Here is a 23,273-nt window from a genome sequence, read left to right on the forward strand (position 1 = left end):
TAGGTTGATTAATTCTTAGGGTGAATGATTAATTCACTGCTAATAGCTATGGAGTTTTAATTTCACAAATAACTATATTTTATTATTTATGTGGTATACAGAAATTTTTCTACATAATATGTTATTGGTCCTGTTGAGTAGCACAGTAAGACATGCTGGAGCTGGGTCCTGAAATGATTGCAACAGCTGGAAAGGGAATACATCTTCAATTTAATGCTGAATGCATGCTGAATAGGTTGGGCAATCACATAAGGTGAACTGAAGCTACTGCACATGCTGACCTGACTTTCCTGAGAGAATTGAATTGGTAAATAGCAAAGATGCATTGTCTAACAGTGTTCTGTTTTTCCACTGCAAGAGGCATTAGTGGAAACATTTGCACAGGTGAGAAAATCCTGCATATTTGTGTTCAAGGCTCTTGTAAGTAGATACTTTTAAAGGCTTTTCAACAAAGCTGATCAAAGGAGTATCAAATGTTAAATTGGTGATTGGAATAAAGTGTTGGCTTTCATTTAGTGGTAGGATTTGCTGTAGATACCTTTTTATTTAATAAGGAAAATTTTATTACTAAGTTGCAGATGAAAAGCATATCAAAAACGGAAACTCTACTGCAGGGAGATTACCTGGGTGCACAGAGCTGTCTTTGAATTCCTGTTCCTGAGTGAAACTGGACCCCAAAACACAGCGATTTGACTTAGTATGACTGTCTCTGTTTAGCTTGAAGATTTGTCTATGCCTCATTTTCTGAATGACTTGTATGAGAAGCCTTTATGAGACCTGGCTTTCTAAAGGTTCCCAAGCACCACTTGTCTCAAAGCAGTATTTCTGTCAGAATCACATACCATAGTCATGCAAGCATCTAAATAACATAATACTCAGTACAGTTAATTGGCAAACCGGAATTCCAAATTTCTGTTAGGGCTTGTTATAAAAGCAGAAATTAGAGGAGCTAAAAAGAAGTAATGAAATTTTTCTCTAGAACTTGAGGTTTGAGTGCCATGTTTCAGGCTTTAGTGTATGTTCATGGTTGATTATAGACACCCTAAAAATAGGGGCATATAATGGAAATGCTGACAGTTTCTAACCTATCATGATGGTAACAGGCACAGCTATAATTAGGCATGCATCTCAGYAGACAGTGTAATATGATCGCCTTGTTTATATCCTGAGCTGGAAGGAATGTTTGTTAATCTAGACAATCCTTTTAAATGAATTTGGGAGCAAGGGTTTGTGGAAAAAAGATGCAGAGGTTTATATTTTATTCAGGCTGACTTACATGTACATTAAAAGATAACAAATACTTGCAGGATACTCTGGTTAACTGCATAGTGTGCTAGTATCCTAGAAGCAAGCAAAAAACACCAGAACTTGCTGAAAAACATCAGACATTGGACAACTCAGGAGCAGAAATCATGTGAAAAGTTTTCTATCTTAATATTGTAGATAGAACATGCTTGAAATTGTTCATATTTCAGTAGAAATTCTTTGCTCCTTTTTAAGGATCTAAACTCTCCCATCAAAAAGTRTTTTTCTCCTGTTTCTTTCTTGTTGTCAAACTATTGTTTCTTTTGTAATTTTAGAGGTCAGAGCCCAGCTGTTGCTGAATTTAACTTGCTCCTGAAAGCACATTCTTTGGAAACTTATGGTGTTGATCCTCATCCTTGCAAGGTAACATTTTTTTTCAATGACATATAATAAAAATCCATTAAGTGAATTGTTACTACTCTGTTTCTGGAGGGGGAGCAGGGGATGGGTTGCGTTGGGTTGTTTTTTTAATCAAGGAACAAATATAGAGTAGTTTAAAAAAAAACAAAAACAAAAAAAAAACTGTCCTGTGACTACAGGTTTCAGAGGAAAAAACATTGGAAAAACATTGGAAAAACATTGACTGCTTGAAAAAAGTAACCCTAGAGGAAACAGAACATCATAGGAGAGTGTAAGAGGATATTAGGGCAAAAGTTTTGATTCTAATTAATCATTTCTTTGTATATACTGCAAAGGTTTCAGTAAATGCTTCAGATGTGAGATACTTCATATTTGCCAAGATTTTCAGGATTCAGTGCATTACTGTTGTCCAAAAGCTGCAAAAATTTTTAGGCCTTGCTGGGTTATTACGCTGAACACCAGCAAGATATACAAATCTTAGCCAGAACAGCAAACTAAATGTACAAAGGGGAGAAGTGGGTATTCACTTTATGTAATTGGGTATTCCACCACTTCGCTGTTTTGTAGTTCTCTGTAAGAAAGTGATTTTAGTAATCAGTTCTGAATTGTATTGAATGAATTGAATGCAAGGCATTCATGAATTGAATGACTTGCATTTTTAATACCTTTAGGTGCACTTTGTTTTTAATATTGCCTATTTCACATGCTATTTTTGATTGTCCTCTAGCTTATATGCCATTTACTTTGGTGAAACAGCAGAAGTATGTAATGCTGTCTGCTTAGCTGCTCTGGTGAGCACCTTTAAACAGTTGGCTCTAATCTAAACCGCTGATTTCACATACACATTCCTAGAAATGGTGCTCCTAGTATGAGATATAGGGACTGGTTCAGAGCTCTCTGAAGTTGGTGACTTTGTAAATTTTACTTCCAAAGCACATCTCGAAGACATATGCTGGCACTTCACAAAATCCAGATTGATGCAGCATCACCTCCTCTTTACCTGTACAGGAAGGCTGATAGTGTGGAGGCATACAGGGGTTCATGGTCCATGCTGAGAGCTTGAGGAAAATCATAGAATCACAGAATCAGTAAGGTTGGAAGGGACCTCTGGAGATCATCTAGTCCAACCCCCCCGCTCAGCAGGGTCACCTAGAGCATGTTGGACAGGGTTGCATCCAGGYGGGYCTTGAAGATCTCCAGAGAAGGAGACTCCACAACCTCTCTGGGCAACCTGKKCCAGTGCTCCGTCACTCTCACAGKGAAGAAATTCCCCCTCACGKTCAGGSRGAACTKCCTGTACTTCAGTTTCTGCCCATTGCCTCTTGTCCTGTCACATGGGACAACTGAAAAGAGTTTGTCCCCATCCCCTTGACACCTTCCCTTCAGGTACTTGTACACATTGATCAGATCCCCCCTCAGTCTTCTCTTCCCCAGGCTGAAGAGGCCCAGCTCTCGCAGCCGTTCMTCAYAGGGCAGRTGCTCCAGCCCTYKGATCATCTTCGTAGCCCTGATTTTTGGAAGTGAGCTGCAAAGCAAGATGTTTTCTTGGCTCCTTACATCTTCCTGTGCAACTCTGTCGCTTCTACCCAAGCAGTATCATTGTGGTTTTGTTCCCATATTTTCTTACCAGACCACATAGAAAAATAAAGCAGGTTATCTTTAGCRTGGTGAGGATCTGGAGCTCGTGATGGACAGGATAGCCAGCTAGTATAAAACTCACCTAAATCTTTACTGAAAAAACTTGAACCAAAACTTCTGTTGTGGAATTGAAGTGAAAAATGGTCTTTCCTAATTTAAAGGCAAGTRTCACCAGATATTCTTGCTTCCATCCAGAATTATGTACTTGCTTACTGTAAATGTTATTTGTCACGCTTCCAACATAATTGTGGGAAATGTCACAAAGGAACAAGATGATGTGAAATCTTAAACATCAATGAAGTTGATGTGAATCCCTGAATTATATTTAGCCAGCACTTTTAAGATTGGGACAATATAAAGCAGTATGTTTTCACCAAAATAGTAAATATCTCTAGGGACTCTGTATGTGATATCAGCTACAGGTAAATAAAAACAAAGCACAAGATGATGTTATTCAGTTAAGTGGCTAGAAATGAACRAGGTCTATGCTGCCAAGAGCAATCTTAGCTCTTCAGAAATGTATAATTTGCAAGAAAAATTTATTTCTGAAATGAAAATAAAATGCAAGTAGTCTAAAATAAAGTAAGAATTTTTACTATCAGTAGGAAGCACTCCAMTAGATAAGGAGAAAATTACTTATTTCTTTTTTCTCTTTAAAGGACTCGATGGGGATGACTACATTTTTAGGATTCACAGCTGCAGGATTTGTAGTTTTCCAGGGAAATAAAAGAATTCATTTGTTAAAATGGTAAGCATATGAAGTTAGAGTAGAATAATACATGTAAGRATCTTTTTCCTTTCTTCCTAGTGTTTTCACCTGTATTTATTTTCTTTAAGGTGAAATAAGTGAATATTCCTTTTTCTATCCCATCATATTTCAGCTTTAAAGCATCTTAAATGAGAAGTACAATAAAACTAATTCAGTCGTCTTCTAGAGAGAATTATTCCACAGCTTGAGTTAGTTCACACAGTGCATAACTGTAAAATTAAATAAGAGCTGTATTCTGGCTGAGCATCCCTCTCTACTATGCTGTAAATCACTAGAGAGATGTATTGGCAGAGATGTCTGGAAATGTTTTGAGTACTCACCTGCATTTTTATTTGGCTCTTGTGAAAGTTACTATTTCCTCATTCAATTAATTTTCTCCAATTAGGAGAGAAAACAAAATCTCATTTGGTRAGCAGAAGAAAAGAGAATGCCTTTGAATTTTTTTAGCCTCTTTTTTAAAGARGAGAACACTTAGCCAGTCACCCTTTTTGTCCAGCATTTCTTCTTTCCTCCTGTAAAATAATTGAATTAGTTGGCCAGCATCAGCCATGCTAAAGGGAGATAAGAAGTCGAGTTCTGCTGGTGTTGTAAAAATAGTGGCTGTGCCCTGAGCTGTGGGATGTGGACTGAGCATGGGCTTGCTCAGACATCAGGGCATCTCCTTTTAGCCCTGCTTCTAAAGAGGTGCCAAGAGTAGTTGGTTGCTTGGACCTTGCTGGTTCATCTCTTGCTCCCAGCCTGTTGTATGGGAGAGGTGGGCAGGAGGTAAAGAATTGGTGAGAGAKTTTTTTTGTATAGATGTAGGCTTTTCCCAGCCTGTACCTACAAACCTCCACAAGAGCTGATTACTCTGAAGCCTCAGCATGGTCCTCTCAATATTCCTCTCCCTGTGGAGAGCACTGGGGATGTGTCTATCAAATACTGTGCATTAGTTATCCTGGGCTTGTGCCATAGCTTCCCTCGGGTTAAGCTCAAGTAGTCCTAGTAACAGTACTTCAGGTGGTTTATGCTTTTGTTGTAATGACAGCGTAACTGTAATGTCATTCTCTGCTGGAGAGAGGAGTGAGTATGACTTTCCAAGCATGCACTGCCATACTTTGGGAGCTGAGGTATACTGTGTTTTGTTTTTTGTATTTTTGCTCAAGGATACCTTGTCCTTTTGAACATCTCTGCATATTCATTTAGTCCACTGGCATATACACAAGAAAATGAAATAGTGATGAAAAGTCATTAAGCTGTCTCAGTGTTACACTAGCTCTTGGAAGGTCAATCTGACGAGATGTATCTGGATGCGATAAGCTCTTCGTTTAATATCTGGGACCTTGTTTTCCTAAGAATTGAGTACTTTAATAGCTTTCACTGATATCTGAAATTTTCAACAATCAGTAAAAATCCAAATTCATCTTTGAGATTGTCTTGTCTTCAGGTTTTGCTGATACTGTCCCACAGAATCTCAGCAGATTTTGAGAACAGATAGACCTCACTAAGCATTAAGAAACACATTAATTGTGATGGACACATTGAAAGACATTTTCTTCAACTGTCACAACAAAAAAAATGAAGCAGGATGTTCTATATGTGTTAGTTTAGGTTAAAAAATATTGGTTCTGTTTGAAGTGACACAGGGTAAATTATTATCAGTGTCCACACATTACATTAATTTGTTTTATTACTACAGTAATACCAAAGTGTTTTGGGGTTCCTGGTTTGCTTCAAAGATTGTCCTATAGTTGTTTCAAAATATGTTCTCATTTTCTCAAATAATCTTGGATTCAGAAAATAAGAAATCCCTGTGAAGGATTCTAAAGCGTATTGAAACTGTGTAACCTCCCCCCAAAATCAGTCGATTTTTGAATAATACAAATTGTTAGAAATTCCTGAATAGAACATTCCTTCTTACCTGCAGGATCTTTTCCATTTTAACCATCTGCTATCCAAAATCTTAAGTTTATGGAAAAGTAGAGTGTCTCTGTTTCAACTATGGTAATAGCAAAATTTCTGTTACAGCTTAAACAGAGGCAACATATTGCCTTAATATTGTGTAGCACTATTTTGTTTATAGATTGTGCTTTCAGACTTGGTTAAATTAATTTTTGACATAGATGTATAACCAACCTAGTGACCAAAGACCTAATAATTAGTGCTGTCAAATTTTTTTTCTTTCTCGTGATACAGATTGTAAGTACTCAGCTAGATAACGTGAGATATAGGATCATAAACAAATAAGCATATGCCTAAGAAGCTGCTGGCAGAAGATGCCTGCATCTGGAAAGTCATATGCCTTTTTATGCAACTCCTGCCTGCTAAGAGTCTTCACTCACTTTTAATTGCCTAATAGATTCTAAGATTTTAAGAAGTAAAAGAAATTCTAGACTGTGTTAYAGAATGTAAGCATAAGCTTCTATCATCATTTTACTTCCTCCTCCTCTTCCAGCAGCCAAAGTTTATTCTTTGAAGGTGCATAGGGATGTCAGATAATCACTCCAGGCTTATGKCTTGTACTCTAAAGGAAATTAGAATAGTACATGCTTTTATGGTAAAGATTATAAGACTTTTGATGAGGCTCTTCGTTGTTTGATAGCCKACTTGGGTTTGGGAATCAAAGATATTTGCATACAAATCACTTTTCTTACCTGTAGCTCTGTATATCGTTCCAGTAYTTAAATGATTTTTCTCTTTTCAGGTGTGATGTCTATAAATTGAAATTTGAAGGGAAGACTTTTTATGTGTTTGGAACTCAGAAAGAGGTCAGGTTTAGTGTTTTTACAGAAATTGTGTATTTGAGTCAATTTAAATATAGTACTATCATCTTCAACTTTGATCTTAAACTTTGAAACAAATAATAATTATATTTCATATTATAGATAAAATGTACAATACAAGYGAATGTGAATATTACAGATTTCAAAAGAATGTCTAGTTTGCAAAGAGATCACACGTTTGTCCCTTAACCTTCAAGCAGTGCTGCACTGATTGTTGATATTTTTGATTGTTTAACTAGTCAAGTTTTAATGGTTGGATTTTTAAAGCATGAAAGCTGCACCTGTTCTAAAGCATTAGTGACATCTCCATATGATCAAAAATTCAGRTGGGCCTGGATTCCTGGATCAGAATGAGATTTTTTGATTTAACTAATTACRATTACCTCCTCAAATACTGCTTGGCTAACTGCACTGGAGTCTAATTAGATAGTTAGGTGTTCTGTCATTGGCTTGTTAGCATTGAAATCTAGAGATTTTGCATGTTATAATGAGTTCTTTCACCCCTGGCAGAGTGATAAGCTTAGGATACAAGTTGGGAGATAAGCAGAAAACAGAAGGAAATAAAACCCAAGACGCCAGGGGCTGGTCATGTGGTACCAGGGAAGATCTGACAGCAGGAGATAGTGAATAGGGGATTTGTGAATGGTAAGCAGCAGAGCAACTGTGCAGCAGCAAATAGGGAATATAGAGCCTGTTCCTGTCCTTTTGACCTGCAGGTGGTCAGCAGATTTATCCCAGAAGCCACTTTACATGGTCTTCTCTAGCCCCTCAAAATATCCCTTTCCACTTCCAAGGCAGTTGCATGGGCAGCTGGAATATCAACTACCTATGGGTTGTACTTCTGTGGGCAAACCATGGATTGATGCTTCATCTTCARGGTGTCCAGGTCATGGTGCTGCTGTCAGTTCCTACTACTTCAGTCTTTCCAAATTCAACRTTTGCATTGATTTCCCTTCTTTTCCTTGCACTTAGAAAAAGGCTATGCTGTCTTTCCATACCTCTACGCCAGCAGCCTGCAAGCATCTTTGGAAGTGTGGGGTGGAAAACCAGGCTTTTTATAAGTAAGTAAGCTTACTGCCATTGTGTATACTAAGTACTATGCATGTGAGTAGATGGAAGTTCAGTGTGAAATGTTCTCTGTTTTATTAGCAGGATTCAAAATGTGAACAGACTATACCCATGTTAGTGGAGAATATTACTTCATTTCAAGCCAGTACTACAAAGTGTTTAAAATTAGAAAGATGCTAAAGGGCTTGAGGAGTGCAGAATTAAACTTTTTCTAGCATCATGTTTCTGGCATGTTTCTGCAGCTCTGTAGTGTGAAGTCAGATGGAGAGGGTACCATACTTGGTATCTGGGAACACAGTTGTTAATCTTAACTCTGCTGCTGAGTGCCCTGAAAACTTAAGAGACCACAGTCTCTATGTGATGTGCTGGGCTCTTCTACCAGTGGGTAATACTCTCTGTTTCATGAGAGTTGATTTAAAAATTCTGTACAATGAATTAAAAAAAATAATATTTTTAGATCRATTTTGAAAGCTGACAGCTGTCTAGTTTGAGAAATATGTGGATTGTAATCTGATAAGAAAAGGGAAGCATCCTCTTTATTCTCCAAAAGAGATCATGAAAATAATTCATTAAAAGCYCTTAGGCTTCTTTTCTGCCTCCCTTTCCTCATGTAATTTTGTTAGATCTTTCTCTRTGTTTATTAACACTTACCTTTTTGAATATAGCTTTTATTCTTGCTATTTAGTCTCTCCTTATAGCATCTTACATATTTTATAAAATTATTGTTTCTCTGCTGGAGCATAGCAATACCAGGGGCTGGTATAAAAGCAGATTTTAACTGAGTAGGAAGAATGCATTTCCTATTGTGGATGTTAGTGACCTTTATTTTGGAGGAGATTCCTCCTTTTATTTTAGCACTGGTGCCACAATATATTCAATACAATTTACTCAATTAAAATATTCAATTTAAAAACAGGAAATACAAGCTGCTACARTGCAACTGTTAATTCTTCTTTATGTAAACATCTACTCTACTTAAGACTGAGTTATAAAAAGATCATTTGGAAATGTTTTCCATTGGAAGTGTRTTTAAGTAGGAAAATAATGAATGTTGTATGTTCGAATAGTTTTATGTTGCTRGAACTAAATGTGGGGAATTGAGAAGAATGGTTCCTCTTATTTGTAYCTAAAGGAGAAGAATCAGTATGCATACTAAAGATGTATGAGGTGGGATTGTAGGAATATGGTCTCTTTGATTTTGTAGTTGAATGATTGTAATATTTGCTGCTTGTCATTCAGTCACTGATGCATATTTTCCTCACTTCTGCTTTCCAGGTGGCTGCAGGGCACTACTCTGGGTTTATTTCTTCAACAATTGCTTAAAATTATCTTGCCTAGATATGTGTCAGTGGGTCTGGGTGGCAATGGCATTCAGTGACCAGGAAGTTGACTGATGGTTAGGGAAATAGTAACAGTTAATATACAGAGCATGAAAACGAACAAACGGACAGAACAAAACAAAACCCAACCCATCAAACATTAAGCAGAGGAACCAAAGAAATCTGTGAATAAAAGTTAGGATAGTAGTTTAAAAGCAGTAAACGTTTTTGTACAGTCAGAAGAACTGAACTATACATTGTGGATCCTCAGTCACTTAAGAGCATTATAGATATTATGGCCGGATTGTTTATTTATGTACTATATGATGACAACAAGATTCTGATTAGAGCAGACATAGCCAGGTCTTGCACATAATTCCTGATAATGACACTTTACCATAACTGCATTTGAGCCTTTCCTCTGCTAGAAAAGCTTGARATTTGAAATTTAATCTAAGCTTGTTATTTTTCAGCATGCCTTGAAAAAGAAGCTTTAATCATGACTCAGTCCAGGCTCAGGGTTACTGCTGTGGTTATTTTCGAATAGCTATAAATTGTAGAAGATCATGTACTAGGATCAAAGACATAGAGTTGGTGTAAAATGAGTTTGCTATTTGAAAACTGCAGTATGTCAAGGAAATGACATGTCTGAAGTTGTACTTGATCTTTGTAGGACGACTCTGATTGCTCTGAGAGAAGGTTGCTCCACACTTTATGATTAGGCAGAGGAGTAGAATAAGATGTAGCCTGCTTATAACTTGACTGCATACGTGGATGGGAAATGCAGTTGCTCTTCAAGACAAGCATTACTGTTACTTTGTTCATTTGTTTTACTAGTGGGAATACGGAAATAGCCACACCTTCCTGCAAGATTTTGGTGTTAAGGAGAACTTGTCCTAGGGATATTGGGTTGATAGAATCTTTTCTTCATTCTATGAATTAAAGTTCCTGGATATGCAACACTCTTTTGCCTTTTATTTTCTTGCTTTCCTACACACTTGTTTTATGCACAGTCATACTATCATTCTATACTGTCTAAGTCATTTTGGCGCAGCTTTRTATTAAGATTTGTATATAGGCCTATAAAAAGTTGGAAAAGCAAACTACTGGGTATTATCTTGTGGTATAAAAATAACAAATTTTGTAGTTGATATTCATTTTTCCATACCAGGTTCCTTCTGTGCTGCAAATTTGACAGCCTCTGTTCTTTTTCTTCAAGGTATGCAAAATCAAGTCAGATCAAGACCATGTCCAGCAGCAAAATATTTTTCAAAGGCAGTAGATTTCGATATAGGTAAGTATTTGTTTCTTTTTCATGGTTAATGTTTTAGAAAGTAAGAGAAAGCTTCAGTAATTATTCATAGCAAATTGAGGGCTGCTTCTTCTTGAGGACCTGCTCAAGCCCAATTCAGGTCAGGATAGCAAATTATTTTTAGTGTTTGTCTAGAGTCTATTATAAAATAAATTGGTGGCTTCGTGCAACCTTCTGTCAAATAGTAGTTCTATCAAAACATGGTTCTACTTCTAGTGTTATTGCTGTAAGGYGAGGATTTATGGTTAGTATAGAGACTAAGTTCCCCTTTTACTGGGCAACTCTGGAATAGWGATGCATTAATAGGACAGTGTAGTAACACATAGTGGTCTCCTACAACAAGCTGCTTTATCTTGAGTGGTTTTGCAGATGAATAGTTAACATGCTTTTTAATCTRGAAAGTTACATATGCACTGTATGTTTATGCACTGTATGTTTACATATGCACTGTATGTATATGTTACCTACCATATGTAGCTGTTTTGATATTAGAAAAAAATGGTTGCGTTTTTCTTTTGAACGTAGTAGTAGTAATTGGTCATGTAGGTATAGCTTTTGGCGTGTAATTAACTTAATATTTGCTTGAATTTTTAATTCATGTTTTAATACAGTGGRAAAGTAGCCAAAGAGGTTGTGGAGGCAAGCTCTAAGATTCAGAGGGAACCTCCTGAAGTTCACAGGTATATTTTGACACTCAATATTGAAGTTGAAGCATTGAGGAGGAATATTGTGCTCTGCACAGAAATTCTCTGTTCTTTACTGTGAGATGCAATGACTGTAGTTCTGAGCTCCCATGTTGAGGCATGCAAGCCTTGGGAAAGATGCATTGCCAATGTCACAAAATTCTAACAATAGCATACTGTCTCCTACACAAGGGAATTTAATCTGTGCTGCTTTGAAGTTRCCTTTAATCAATCAGTCAGATAAGTAGTTGAAATTATTTTTCTGTGTTACRACATTCAAAGTTGTTAAGTGATCCTGACAGAGGGATATATTTCCATTWTATTCGTAATTCTTTTCCAGTTTTGGAGGACTCTGTTTTGTGTACATTTATGGTATGTTTAAAGGTTTGTGTGATAAATCTTCTGTGACACAGTCATACTAAAAAGCAAGAAATTCATTCAGTATCTAAGAGGAAGAAAATTTGGCTTGCTGGAAATAAGCAGCTGGGCTTCGCAAGCAAAGTAGTATTTTTCTAGTGCTTATTTCTCATGCTGACAGTGATAGTGAAATTGATCAGAACCTAATWAAAGGTATCAAAGTCTTATTAGAAGATGAGAAACCAGCAAGAAAACATTATTTTTAAAACTTTCTTTTAAAAGAAGTTCATTCATTTTCTGAATATTCTACAGCCATAGAATACATAGTARCGATACTTCTATTTTGCAAAATTTGTGGAGAAAGAAAGTTGTTTGATTTCTTCTTAATTGAATCTGGAAATTCCATCTACACCTGAGAGAAAAGTGGGTAGTCTTTACTCCAGTTTAGGAATATATTTGCAGTAAATATTTATAAATATGTTGTCCGGTTCCAYCATGTCATAGTCAATGCACACAGGGGTACCTTTGCACATGCTTTTGCACATTCCATTTAAAATTGTGTAAGTGATGGTCTGGAAACATTTGGAAACAGGGAACACAGGAAGCAGAATGTGGGGTCATCATTGAGTCAGAATAGATACTTGGGCATATAGATGAATTTCAAAAGAAATTAGATTAGAAATTAGATACAGAAATACTGTGTTGCATACTGTCCCTCAGGTTTCTTTTTTTTTCCCATGACATAAAGGTTTTAAAATATTTTTTAGCTAGTATTTTAATTTTGTTTTCAATATTAAAAGAAACATTGTTTAAAACTGTATTTTTACATGAAGAAACAGATCGGAGGGAAATATATTAAGTTTATAGAGCAATGCCATATATTTAGTATCTTTAGATAGTAGTGTGTATTCCTTATAATTAACCTTCTTAAATGTTTTATTTCTAATATTCTGATAACTCCAAATTTAGTTCCTTAACCAGATAGGCTAAGTGCAGTGCTTCTGAGTGTTTTTGTCATGCATATTTTGAAATGGGGGCAGAGATAGCTAGTCTGTTCAACTAATAGCAYAAGTAGGCAAAAGGCATAGTTTTTCAGCTCCAAAAAAAGCAGACTTAAGTGAATCTGCACAAGAAGATTTAGAGAGATGAAATGGTATGTTTGAGGTGCAGAACATTTAGAGGAAGTTACATGATTGAAGTTGGGTGGAAAAAAAGTTAAAGTAAAGCCTAAGCCCCAAAGTGTTAGTTCAGTGGTACTATAATTGCATTGAGAGAGGAACAGCAGTTGTGAAGAGGTCACTGGTCAGTGTTGTGGTTTGCAGTTAACAGCACTACATATTGAAAATYTGCTGGAGCGTGTGCTCACACAGCATTAATGCGGTGGGAGGTTTTTATGGCAAATATACAGTGAAGGATTTAGCACTATGCCCTCAGAGCAAGACTGAAGGAGAGATCCCTGTCATAAGTATGGAGAAGGAGCCATATGGGTACTAGCTGGCATATCTCTTTTGCTAGCTTTTTACAAAAACACAAGGATCCAGGGAATGCTTAASAAGCCTGCAGGGGTACTGTTGGGTTGGTGTAATTACAGTAATATCATGCATCAGTGAAGAATTTTTTTGGATAGTGAAAATTTAAACTAAATAGTTAGTGGAGACTGCTCACATAAATGCAAATGAGAACACAAGTAGTTTTGAGYATATGTTAATGAGAAGAGAATCATGGCAATTGAGCAAGAAAGCTTGTTTATCACCAAGGAATGTTTAATGACATGTAATGTGACCTAAAGCAGGACATCTGCCTCCTCAGTTTACCCCCTAACCCTCAAGAACACACAGTCCTTTCTTTTCATTTGCAGTAGGTGCTTTACTTAGCTTGTTTACCTCCATGGAATTGTAAGTTGAGTCTTTGTGCAAACTCAAAATCTGCTCTGTGAAGAATTAGCACTGTTCCTGGGTCTGCTGCCTGTTCTTTCACTTGYGATTTTGTGACAGAGCATAATCTGGAGAAAGTTGAGGATAAATGAARAAACCAGGGAATGGACAGTATTCCTAGCCCATCTTGAATGCAAAGCTGTGTACTGTCTGAAGTCAAATAGAAGCCTCTTTCATCTTTGCTTTTGTCAAAAATAAATTTTCTATAATGTAAATGGCTCAGCAGGACTCTTGCTTCAGGCCTGTCATGTATGTCCTAGATAACCTAATTTAAAGAGCTATTTCCATTTTCAGTAATATGATTTTAGGCTAGTGAGCTGCATGACTGAAGCGAATYRATAGCATTCCTTCAACTTTTTTGAAAATTTCAACACCTGCTACCAGGAAAGCCTGTTAGAACCYAGTAAGAAATGCAAGAAAAACAGCTTAAGGTCCTGAAGGCATAGTGTAGAGAGAGTGTCTGAGGTGCATGAGAATGAAAGATGTACTTGTCTTTTGACTGAAGGGGGTAGAGTTGTTCCAGCTTTATTCTTTATTCTGCTTTGCTCAAACCACTGCAAATGTTTGACCCAGTCCCAGAAGCAATRGAGCAACTTCAGCAAATTGATTTGTATCCTCTCTACTTTCCCCTTCCTTGAAGCCAAATAATCCTGTCTGCTGTACAGTGTGGAGAAGGGCCACACACAGCAATCCTGCATGAGATGAGAAGGAGCTAGGCTGCATAAGCAGAAATCCACCTGCGCAAAGCCTTCTCTTAAACTTCAGATGTTGAAAAGTTTACATCTGCTGAGCAYGCAGCATAACACAGCTAAAAGCGGCATTCAACATGCACAGCCTTGATAGCTCAAGGTCTATCATACTTTATGCAAAGTGATTCTGAGATGAGCCAGATATGATTGTAATTGTTTCCTTATGAACAAACTGACCCTGTTTTCCGTGTTGTTTTAGAACTAGCATTACCCAGAGTCGCAGCTCTCCCTCCTTGAACAAGCAACTCATAATTAATATGGAACCTCTGCAGCCCCTCCTTCCTTCCCCAGGCGAGGGGGAAGAGGTGCCTTTAGATGAAGGTGAGTCACCTACCTGATTCCTGCCCCATACTCTGTAAATACTTATTATGAAGATACTATATATGAAGAAAACTTAAAAGTGTGTTACTGACTCAAGTATATGGAAAATATGTAACGGTTCYATTTAAGAGCCACATCATTAAGTCTTTGCACATTGTGTTATGAAATGATCTCTGGCTCTAAGAACTGTGCACCAAACTCATGCAAGATTTCTAGGAGGAAGGTTAARAGTGTCAAATTTACTGTATCTAATACCTTTTCAGAGATTGTCATGTGAAAGGAACTTAACAGAAACTAAACAGTCTCAACATCCAGAACCATTTTACTAAACATGTACTGCAGTTACTCGGGGGTGAAAGTTGACAATTTATTGTCAGGTACATTGTTTTACTTGGTTCCCTTTTACATTTATTTCTGCCTTATTTTAATGCTAGGAAAAACTCTCTGCTGATTTAACTCCATTGATACAAAGGGACATTATTTGAAGATGGCTTTAACTAAAGCTTTAAACAAAGCTTTCCATGTGTTTGCTTATTCCTTGACACCTAGAAAATCGCATTCAGCACCTATCCTTCTGAGATGCAATCTTTACAAATAATGGTATGAACATCTTGGCCAGTTTAAATGAGGGCGGTTCTAGTTTTCCAAACCAATCAACCAAAAAAAGCCAACTACTTCTCAGTTGAAATACAGTGAACTAATAGAATTTCACAAGTTGGCATATATGAATTCTGCTGCAGCTTTATTGTGGATCAAATCATTTGCAATGTCCAAGCATGGGAAACAGAAAACAGCTGAGCTTCTACAAGTGTGTTCGTTTTCATAGGAGGCTGTCCTAATTTTATTTTACAGGATTCGTATGGTTTGTTCCTTCTTTGGAGTTTCAACATGAACTTTAGTAAGAACAGAGTGATTTTGCTAAGAATCAGATTGTTTGTGCATTCAGATCATAATAAGTAGCAGTAATAGATGAATGACAGGTAGTTAATTTCATTAACTTGTAATTCATGTAGTTAATTATTTGTTTATCTCTGCTGTGAAATACTTCTATTTTATGGGAATTTTGCTTTCTGGCAGCCAAATACCAAGCATTGTTTTACTGCTAGGCAGTTATCRCCATTGCAGAGTAACAACAGCTTGCTCATTGTGAAGGCACTTGTGCCACACTTACAATCCTAAGCARTGAAATCCATTTTTGAAAACTGCTAATTTACCATTGCTGTGTACTCACCAGAGAGTGCTGATATGTTTCAAATATGTATCTTGTAAGATCAAAAAACTTGTTTCTTTTTAGTTACACAGATTGTTGTTAGCTCTGAGATCAATATGAATATTTGCCRGTGGGTGGTTTCCTGTAAGATGTTTTACACATAGTTAGTACCTCCTGCTGCTAAGTAACAGAACTTACTTCTCATACAGTAGTTTCCTCTAGTGAACTTAGCTGTAGTACCAAATTGTATCTTGAACTGATCTAACAGTTCACTGACACTGAAACTGGCCCTCTTCCCACCTCCCCACACACACTCTTATATCCTTCTGTAGCGGAGTCTTGTCTTCTGCCTTGCACCAGCATTAATCACCCCAGTGTGAACTGGTACAAACAGTTAATATAATAAAATATAATAAATGTAAAGTGTATTGCTTTGGACGGGCTCATCTCAGAGAGTCATGCAAGGTCCTTTGCCAAGGCAAGGGTGGGAGTAGGAGTTTGTAGGCAGGAAGAGGAAACACAGCTAGCCCCACAATTGGCTTAGCTGGGTTAGCAAAWGTTTTTTAGTGCTTTACGGGTGTGAATCAGCCTCAGCATCTCTAAACATTGGGGCCTGTGGTGGGGACAGACTGGGGTGCTCTGGAGTGGCCCTGTTGACACTGTGTGGAGCAGCACGGTGTAGCCATCCCTAAGCTGGCTCTGGGGCAGTTCAGCTGCCTCTGTGTTATCTAGGTCAGCTGATGCAGCTTCAAGAACCCMCACTAATGTTTCTGTAAGGTGCTGCCACGTGCGTATAGATGCTCCAGCTGCTTCACAAGACACCATGCTGTGCTGTGCAGACAGGCCCAAGTGGCTCCGTAGCAGAGCTAGGAGTAGCACCCACTGCCATGCACTCCTTGCACAGTCAGTGGAGTGCATGTTTTCTTCTTTTAGCAGAGCAAAGCTTGTTCCTATATTTAAATCATCTTTCTCTGTGACAAGCAAAATACACTGCCAAAACGACAATGGTCTAATGATTAATCGATGTTTTGAATATATGTCTGTTCTTCCTAAAATTGCTGGAGAGATTAGTTGTGAGTTGGCCCAATCTCAGAGGTATGAAACTGAACTAGCAGAAACTACCAGATGAGAGGGAAGATTATGTGCGAATTATTTGAATGTTGCTAGGGAACAAAGCACTAGCAGAAGAAACATTCAGTAAATTTTGAACAACTCCAGCCTGCTTCATTCTCCATAGGAGAATTTTTTCAGGTAGAAAATAAACACAATGCGACGAATATTAAGAAGTAATTAAAATTAAGCTGTTCTTACATGTTAAATTTGATCTTTACAAGTATGCCATGACTATCATGCTGAAATGAAAGCTCCTCCAAAGAAGTCCAAATTTTCCAAGTTTTGCTGATGTAAAAGAAAAACGAGTATGTTGACTAAACATTGTGATCAGAAAAAACTAAACGTGTGGGAACAAAGCTAGTGGATGTCCACAATACTTTTGTTAYAGATATTTTATTGAATATAAATTCTTGAATTGAAGATAAGTAATGAAATTTTTTTTTGTTAGAACAGCAAGCAAAAACATCCTGAGTTTGTCTGTTGGTACGTCATTCTTCAAGAGTGTCCACAAATCTGCACTTAGAGGCCATACACAGGTGTGCAATTACTAGTTTAAACACCCAGATTTGAACTGGTATTCTTAAATGTGTCTCCTTACATTCAGAGATTGACCACCAATGCACCAGACCTTTCTTAGCAAATTAGATAGTAAGTACACCAAAGGAAACTCGATTGAAGCCCAGAAGAGTTACCTTTTAAGAAATAAGCAGGTTCTGATCATACTTTCAATGGTATTTTTGTTCTGTCCAAGCCACTGGCACCCAAGTGTTAATGGATTTCAGAGCTGGGATTCAGGAGCAAGGAGCTTGTGCATCACTGATGGTGTAGTGGCTTCCAGGTGCCAGTGCTGCTATACAGCATCTAAACTGGGTGATCCTAGCTTACCATACCTGGGATAGAAGAGCTGCAAGACTGAGGAGAGCATATTTCATATATAAAGAGGCTTTTCTTCTGCCAGATGAAATTGTCTAATTTTTACTGAAAGCCTTGAAGAACTGTAGAGATTTGTTTAAGAAATATGTTAGGTGTTGGCAGTAGTTTTCAGACTAGACTCACTGATTATATAAATTAAATGATGGTTAATGCATTTTTATTTAGTTAATGAAAATTACTTTAAAGACATTTGCTCTGGATTCTCATTCTTGAGTCTCAAGCTGCCAAAAAAAAAAAGGCAGCACAGTATTCCTCTAGATTAACATTTTTTATAGATTCTTTCCGGTAATAACTGCAAATATTTTACATCATTATAATCATATCCTGTCTTCTATGACTCAATTGCACAATGTTCTTGCAGGTTTTCCTTAGATGTTGTGAGGTAGGGATCTCTCTCCAGAAACAATGGTAATTTTTTCTCTTTGGGCATCTTTAACATTTTATTTTCACCTTTTTATTCATGTAAGTTTTCATTTCCAGTAGTTTATCTGTTCTGTGTGGTCATCTCTGTGGTTTCATAGTCTGTGGCATTCTAATGTCTGCATTTCAGTTGTCTCTACTCTAGACTTTGTTACTGTTTCATGCATCAGCACCACAGCCTTTGGCATGTGATTTCCTTCCATCCCTGTAATGTTATGGCATTTTTGTATATTGCTTCTCTACACTCCACCATGTTCTTGCAGCATCTCCTTCCCTTTTCCACTTGGTTATGTCTGTCTTCAGAAAATTGATCTGAAGTCCACGTGCTGTAGGTTTTGCAGGTTAGTTCTCAGTTCCTTATTAAATGCTCAAAATTCTTCATGTTTTCACATTATTTGCTTGTGACTCTTATTTTGATGTAATGTCCTTCTACTTATGCCTCAGGAGGAGTAAAGAGACATGGTAGTGTATGGATGAAAACAAAAAATGACTATCCTACATAAAAGATTATCATGAGGAATTTAATTTTACATGTATAAGATATGCTTGGAGAGGTCATTTTTACCTTTCGAACCTAATGAACGTTCTTCTGAAGACATCTCGCTGCAGAATGTTCTAAGTTGTACACGGAAATTTGTTTGCAGGATTCATCTGTGCAGCAGAAGCCCAAATTAGGTTCTTAGGACTTGCTCCATGGCAAGTTTTTACCATTGTGCAGTTGAACATGTTTGTATTTTTTTTGGTATCACCGTAACAACTGTACAGCTGCCTTCTTTTGTTAACTTAAATGGTTATAAAGATTAGTTCTTCTCTTGATTACTTAGCCGTTATTTGGCAGGTGGTTGGTAACCACCACCAGTTGCAAGCACAACTTCACAAATTTGAATATTCCAGAAAAAAAAAAAACAACTCTCTGAGTCATAGAATATTTATGTATTGACAAAGTGGTGAAGAATTCTCTTAAGCCACTTGATACATGTGTGCTCAGGTTTCATATATAAATTATTTTCCTGGTGACAGTGACTTGTGACTTTGGAGTGAATGGAATGCAAGTGGCAAGCTGCAGTCATTCTATTGAGTGATCTACCTTGTACTGCATTTTACAAAACAGGTGATGATGCAGATTCATCCTAAATTCCTTTGGTTTAAGGTCCASATTTCTTAATTTTTTTCCCCGTCAGAGAGTTTCACACTTCTTAGATGCTGTCAGTGAACTGGGCAAGCTTTTAAAGACTTTTTTGGAGAGGGAGAGGGGTAAAAAAAGGCTGTATTATCTGTGTAGTTTATGGAGCACTCTTATTCTTTCCTTTATGTTAGCTGTCTGTCAAAAATGGATTTGTCCATAAAAATCTGGAGCTGCTGCATGTTTTGTTACACTTTATTTTTGCATATCACTTAAGGATGTAAACAATATCGACAGCATTAATTGGTATTAATGATAGCTTTCCTCTATTATGTGAAGTCTGCTGCATCTGACAACCATATATGGGAATGAACACACACCAGCAATTATATATGTCTAGTTGTCTGACTGTATTGGTGAATTTTGTGTAAGCTTTAGGTATGTAGCAGTTACATATGGAATTTTTGGGATGCAGCTCAGGCAAAAACACGTGAAGTGTTGGCCACTTATGCCTAATAGTCTCATATATATTAAAAATAGGCCAGTGAAATACAAAATAATATTATGTAGTTGTTCACTTGTCAAGTTTATACATAACAGATAATTCAGTCCACTTTTTTTTTTCTTGTGCACAGATCAGTCTTGTTACATTACTTCTTTTTATTAGAAAAAAGATTGGTTTAATACCAAGTGTTACTTTTGAGTAGAAGTAATTCGCAGCTCTTCAACATGTGTATTTTTAAAATTGTGTCTGTTTTATATGAAACAATTTATCTTAATAGATCAGATGGATAGAATTGTGAAATGTCTTGTGTCATAGAGCATCAAATTGCTCTTCCTCTTGAAATTAGCAGAAGAAATACTCCTGTGAGTTCGTTGTACCAGGAGGGTGTGCATGTATGTATAATAATAACAAAAAGAAAAGTAGTTTGCAGGAGGCTATCAKATTTCTTAGTGGCTTTTCAAAATAAAATAACAGTTCCATTTTTAGACTTTTGTAGTCTAGATAGATAATTAAATTTTTCAATTTTTCCATTAAASTTAGTAAAGACCAAAATGAGCATCCTCTATTCAGATTATATATAATAGACCTTCCTCCTAATTGTTTGGTAATTTTTTAATAATGAGATTTTTATCTCATTTGTGGAATAAAGCTTGGTCATCTTAAGTTTCTTCCTCTGCTGTGCACTTTGTCTTGCAGATTTCTAAAAGTCTCCCAAAGGTTGTTCTGGAATATCTGAAGATATTTGTGCATCGTTATGTGCATCCTCTTGTCTATGTTCAAAAAAAGAACTTGGATGCATGGTCATCTAACTTTTAATTTTGTGCTACCATGTCTGAAATCAACCTTTTTACAGCAAACCTTTTCCTTCAAGTAATCTTCAGTATCTAATGCTAACAATAAGCTCTGCCAACTCTCTTTTCTAACATAATTACATATTTTCAGATTTTCAGATATTTACCATGAGGCATTATGTTCAGAAAATATGATTACTGTTTTTGTTCAAAACAAAACTAAAAGTCATTGTAATTCTGTATCTCTAAAACTTGAGGACAGATGATACATTTCCTTTTCATCAATATATTAGAACTGTTACATTTGAATAGAAGTTTCCCATTTGCTATTTTCACTGACAGAGGGAAGAAGCATACAAGTTTCTAAGAGCGCCTTTATCAGCCTTTAGTTTTCTATTGTTGGATGGGGATTGTTTTTGCTTTTTTTAAAATCATACTTTTTAAGAGAAGTTACAACACTCCASCATTTTTAACCTCCACTGAAAGTATGCATGAATGCTAAGGGTCTCACTAATGTAATTTCCACCAGTGGTTGGAATTGCAGCTGAATCAGTATCTACAATTGCATTTAGGAAGAAGGAGAGTGGCAAGAGCTGCAAAATCAGTAAGTTACTAAGACTGGAGTCATTGTCTTCCTGGCTTTCTCCTGCAACCAGAGTCCCAGATGGCTCTGCAAGAGAGAAACAGGCTCCTTCCTTGTCTGGAAAACTCTTKCTTAAAAACATGTCAGGTCATGCAAAGCCTTTTCTGCTGTGAGGTGGTCTTTTCCTTATTTGGTGAGAACAAAGTAGTAAAAACAGAGGTGCTGACTCAACTGCATGATTTCAGAATAAATCTCGCTTAGTTTTGAGTATGTGCTTCATTGGGTGTATCTTGCCCATTTCTGTTTTACATGAACACAGTCACATAAAATATAAATTATATATGTATAATMATCTACATGAATATAATTCTGTTAAAATGATTCCTACCTCTGTCCAGGTGACATTTGCTTCTTCAGCTAGGCTTTCCTTTGGATGTTTAAAATGTGTTGGTAATTATACTTCTTAGAGAAGTGGTGCTTTGCAGTTTTGTAGCTACGTACACAATGAGGACTCAGCCCTTTTTGGTGAGATTTTAATGATATGCTTTTGGTTGCCACAACAGCAATAAGAATAAAGACGAGAACAGCACACAGAAATCTTACCTTTGAAGCAATGACAAAATGGAGATAGAAAGTGGAAGGGCATTTGATCTTTCTAAAGCCCCACAAGCAACTTGCCTGGGAATAAGGAAAGGGGTTGCCCCAAAAGTAGTAGTGGAGCATCTGCCCGGCAGGAGGAAGCAGTGAAAAAGAGCACTGCTGCAAATTGATATTAACTAGGCCGGATGGAGGAGAAGGAACTACGATATAGGTGCTCCATCAAAGCAGATGCCTTTCATGAGAGAAAGTGCTTGGTGTGAAACACACATTTGCAGGACCATTCCCCTTTCCCTCTTCTCTCCCATATATTTGCATACGTGCCAGTAGTACCATGGCACAAAGAGCAAGAACATCAGATAGCAACAGCACAACACATCTCCAACATTAAAGGTAAGTATTCTGGGAGGTTAGAAACTACCGCCTTCCACTTGTGGTTTCAGTGGGCCCAGTAAGAACGCCTTTCGCAGTATGACAACGCAACGCTATGCCTGTGGTGTTTCCAGCTGGAGCAAGTTATCCGCAGTCAGCGTATATGCATCATGCCTGTTTTAGCAGCCTGGACAGAGACTGCAGTGCCCAGCCTTCTAAAACAGCCCGTCTTTCCGGTGGATACAAAATCTGTTCAATAATTGTCCACAGCTCAGAACTGGAGCACATATACAGAGGTAGACATTTCCCCCAAACTCAGGATTTTTCTTTTCTCATTTATTTACAGGCAGGTCAGGTTTGATGCTAGCCTTGAAATTAAATCATTTTCATCTTACTGGTTTCCCCTCTGACTAAAGCAGATGATAGGTTTTTTCCTTATGTAACTATGCATTTTTCCATAAGTACTTTCCAGGTAATAGCAGGGAATTGACATCAGTGACCAAATCAAAGCTCTTTAGAAAAATAATAGCTACAGTGTCATTTTGTTCATAACAAAATAGTGTCATTATGAAAAACAGGCACTAAATGCTGGTCTTTTGTTTCATTGCACTGATGTCTTGGATATTTTTATGCTTTATGTGTGATTCAGCTGTTATGCTAGCAACTGCTAACTGAGATGGATGCTGTGGACGTTTGTATTGTACATTATGAGGCAGTTGGAAATGTTTAAAAATAACCTATCATTCTGTTCCCTGCTGGGATATTTTTGTTGGCCATGTTAGAAGCTTGTCATTTGATTCATTGAGAGGAACTTGCTGGTCTTCTAAAACTCAGTGGAAACACACTAAAAGGTCAAAGGCAGTATGGGTTGAGCCTTCACAGGACTGAGAAGAGAAATTAATAGTCAAAATGGTGAAATGTCTTGTAAAAATCCAAACCAAGAGAAGTATTCATTTGCGTATGGTTAACCACTGTAACAAGGAAGTGAGCATTCGATTACTGCGGCATGGATCCAAGATCACAGCCAGAAGGGCTGGTAAAGTTAAATT

The 23,273-nt window shown here is 37.2% G+C and overlaps 1 protein-coding gene across 1 annotated transcript in view; it reads left to right on the top strand.

Annotated features, from left to right (window-relative positions):
- FRMD3 (FERM domain containing 3) overlaps nucleotides 1-23,273 on the top strand; it is a 142,588-nt gene that overhangs the window by 108,792 nt on the left and 10,523 nt on the right. Inside the window, exons 7-13 of the mRNA XM_085313451.1 lie at nucleotides 1,581-1,668; nucleotides 3,963-4,051; nucleotides 6,756-6,819; nucleotides 7,807-7,895; nucleotides 10,441-10,515; nucleotides 11,145-11,213; nucleotides 14,456-14,577. Coding sequence (XP_085169577.1) covers nucleotides 1,581-1,668; nucleotides 3,963-4,051; nucleotides 6,756-6,819; nucleotides 7,807-7,895; nucleotides 10,441-10,515; nucleotides 11,145-11,213; nucleotides 14,456-14,577 — 596 coding nt within the window. The remainder of the gene's footprint in view (nucleotides 1-1,580; nucleotides 1,669-3,962; nucleotides 4,052-6,755; nucleotides 6,820-7,806; nucleotides 7,896-10,440; nucleotides 10,516-11,144; nucleotides 11,214-14,455; nucleotides 14,578-23,273) is intronic.

Source organism: Rhea americana, unplaced genomic scaffold, assembly GCF_003343005.1.
Source record: "Rhea americana isolate MKP2758 unplaced genomic scaffold, rheAme1 scaffold_11, whole genome shotgun sequence".
In the NCBI taxonomy this organism is placed as follows: Eukaryota; Metazoa; Chordata; class Aves; order Rheiformes; family Rheidae; genus Rhea; species Rhea americana.